The following is a 1,259-nucleotide window of genomic DNA, read 5'->3' on the forward strand; positions in this document are numbered from 1 at the left end:
CCCCTGTCACTCCCCAGTGAGGGACAGGGACACCCCCCTGTGTCACCCCTGTCACCCCCTGTCCCCTCAGTGTTCCCCTGTCCCCCTCGGTGTCCCCCTGTCCCCTCAGTGTCCCCCTGTCCCCGTCCGTGTCCCCCCGTCCCCTCACTGTCCCCCTGTCCCCAGGTGTCCCCCTGTCCCCTCAGTGTCCCCGCTGTCCCCGCAGTGTCCCCCTGTCCCCAGGTGTCCCCAGGTGTCCCCTCAGTGTCCCCAGGTGTCCCCTCAGTGTCCCCCTGTCCCCTCAGTGTCCCTCTGTCCCCTCAGTGTCCCCCTGTCCCCATGTCCCCTCGGTGTCCCCCTGTCCCCTCAGTGTCCCCCTGTCCCCACAGACCTCCTGGTTGGCGCCTTCGGGGCGGACGCGGCCGTGGTTTACAGGTGAGTGTCACCGATGTCACCGGTGTCACCAGTGCCCCCCGGGGGGTCCCGGGGGGGTCCCTGACCCTGTGTCCCCCCAGGGGCCGCCCCATCGTCCACGCCAGCGCCACCCTGGCCATTGTCCCCTCCATGTTCAACCCCGAGGAGCGCGGCTGCGTCCTGGGCAGCGGCCACCACGTGTCCTGGTGGGTGACACGGGGACAGCGGGGACAGCGGGGACAGCAGGGGACACTGCGGGGACAGCAGGGGACAGCGGGGACAGCGGGGACAGCAGGGGACAGGGCAGGGACAGCAGGGGACACTGCGGGGACAGCAGGGACACCACGGGGACACTGGGGGGACACTGCAGGGACAGCGGGGGACAGGGCAGGGACAGTGGAGAGAGGATGGGGGACACTGGGAGGGGACGCTGGGGACACTGGGAGGTGACACTGGGGACACTGGGAGGGGACGCTGGGGGTTCCCTGGGATGTGAGGACGCTGGAAGGGGGACAGGGGACATGGGGACACCGGGGCTTCCCAGGGACACGGGGACAATGCGCTGGGGACACCGCGGGGGGGACTGGGGACACTGCGGGGTCACTTGGGTGTCCGTGCCGGGGGGACACTGAGGGGACACTGAGGGGACAGCGGTGGGGACAGCCAGGGATGGCCAGGGGGGCACCGAGGGGACACAGAGGGGACACACGGTGCCACCCCTGTGTCGTCCCCCCCAGCATCAATGTCACCTTCTGCCTCAACGCCTCCGGACGTCACCTGCCCGGGCCCATCGGTGAGGGGACAGGGGACACGGGGGGGACAGGGGAGGGGACAGGGGACACGGGGGAGACACGGCGGGGACAGGG

At 70.7% G+C, this 1,259-nt stretch overlaps 1 protein-coding gene across 1 annotated transcript in view; it reads left to right on the top strand.

The window, feature by feature from the left end:
* Positions 1-368: 368 nt before the first annotated feature.
* Positions 369-1,259, top strand: part of LOC121342207 (integrin alpha-5-like) — a gene marked incomplete at its 5' end in the record, with an annotated part of 8,401 nt that continues 7,510 nt past the window's right edge. The window contains 3 exon segments of the mRNA XM_041416434.1: positions 369-414; positions 495-599; positions 1,131-1,186. Coding sequence (XP_041272368.1) covers positions 369-414; positions 495-599; positions 1,131-1,186 — 207 coding nt within the window.

This window comes from Onychostruthus taczanowskii, unplaced genomic scaffold (genome assembly GCF_017590055.1).
Source record: "Onychostruthus taczanowskii isolate IOZ18803 unplaced genomic scaffold, ASM1759005v1 scaffold514, whole genome shotgun sequence".
Taxonomy (NCBI): Eukaryota; Metazoa; Chordata; class Aves; order Passeriformes; family Passeridae; genus Onychostruthus; species Onychostruthus taczanowskii.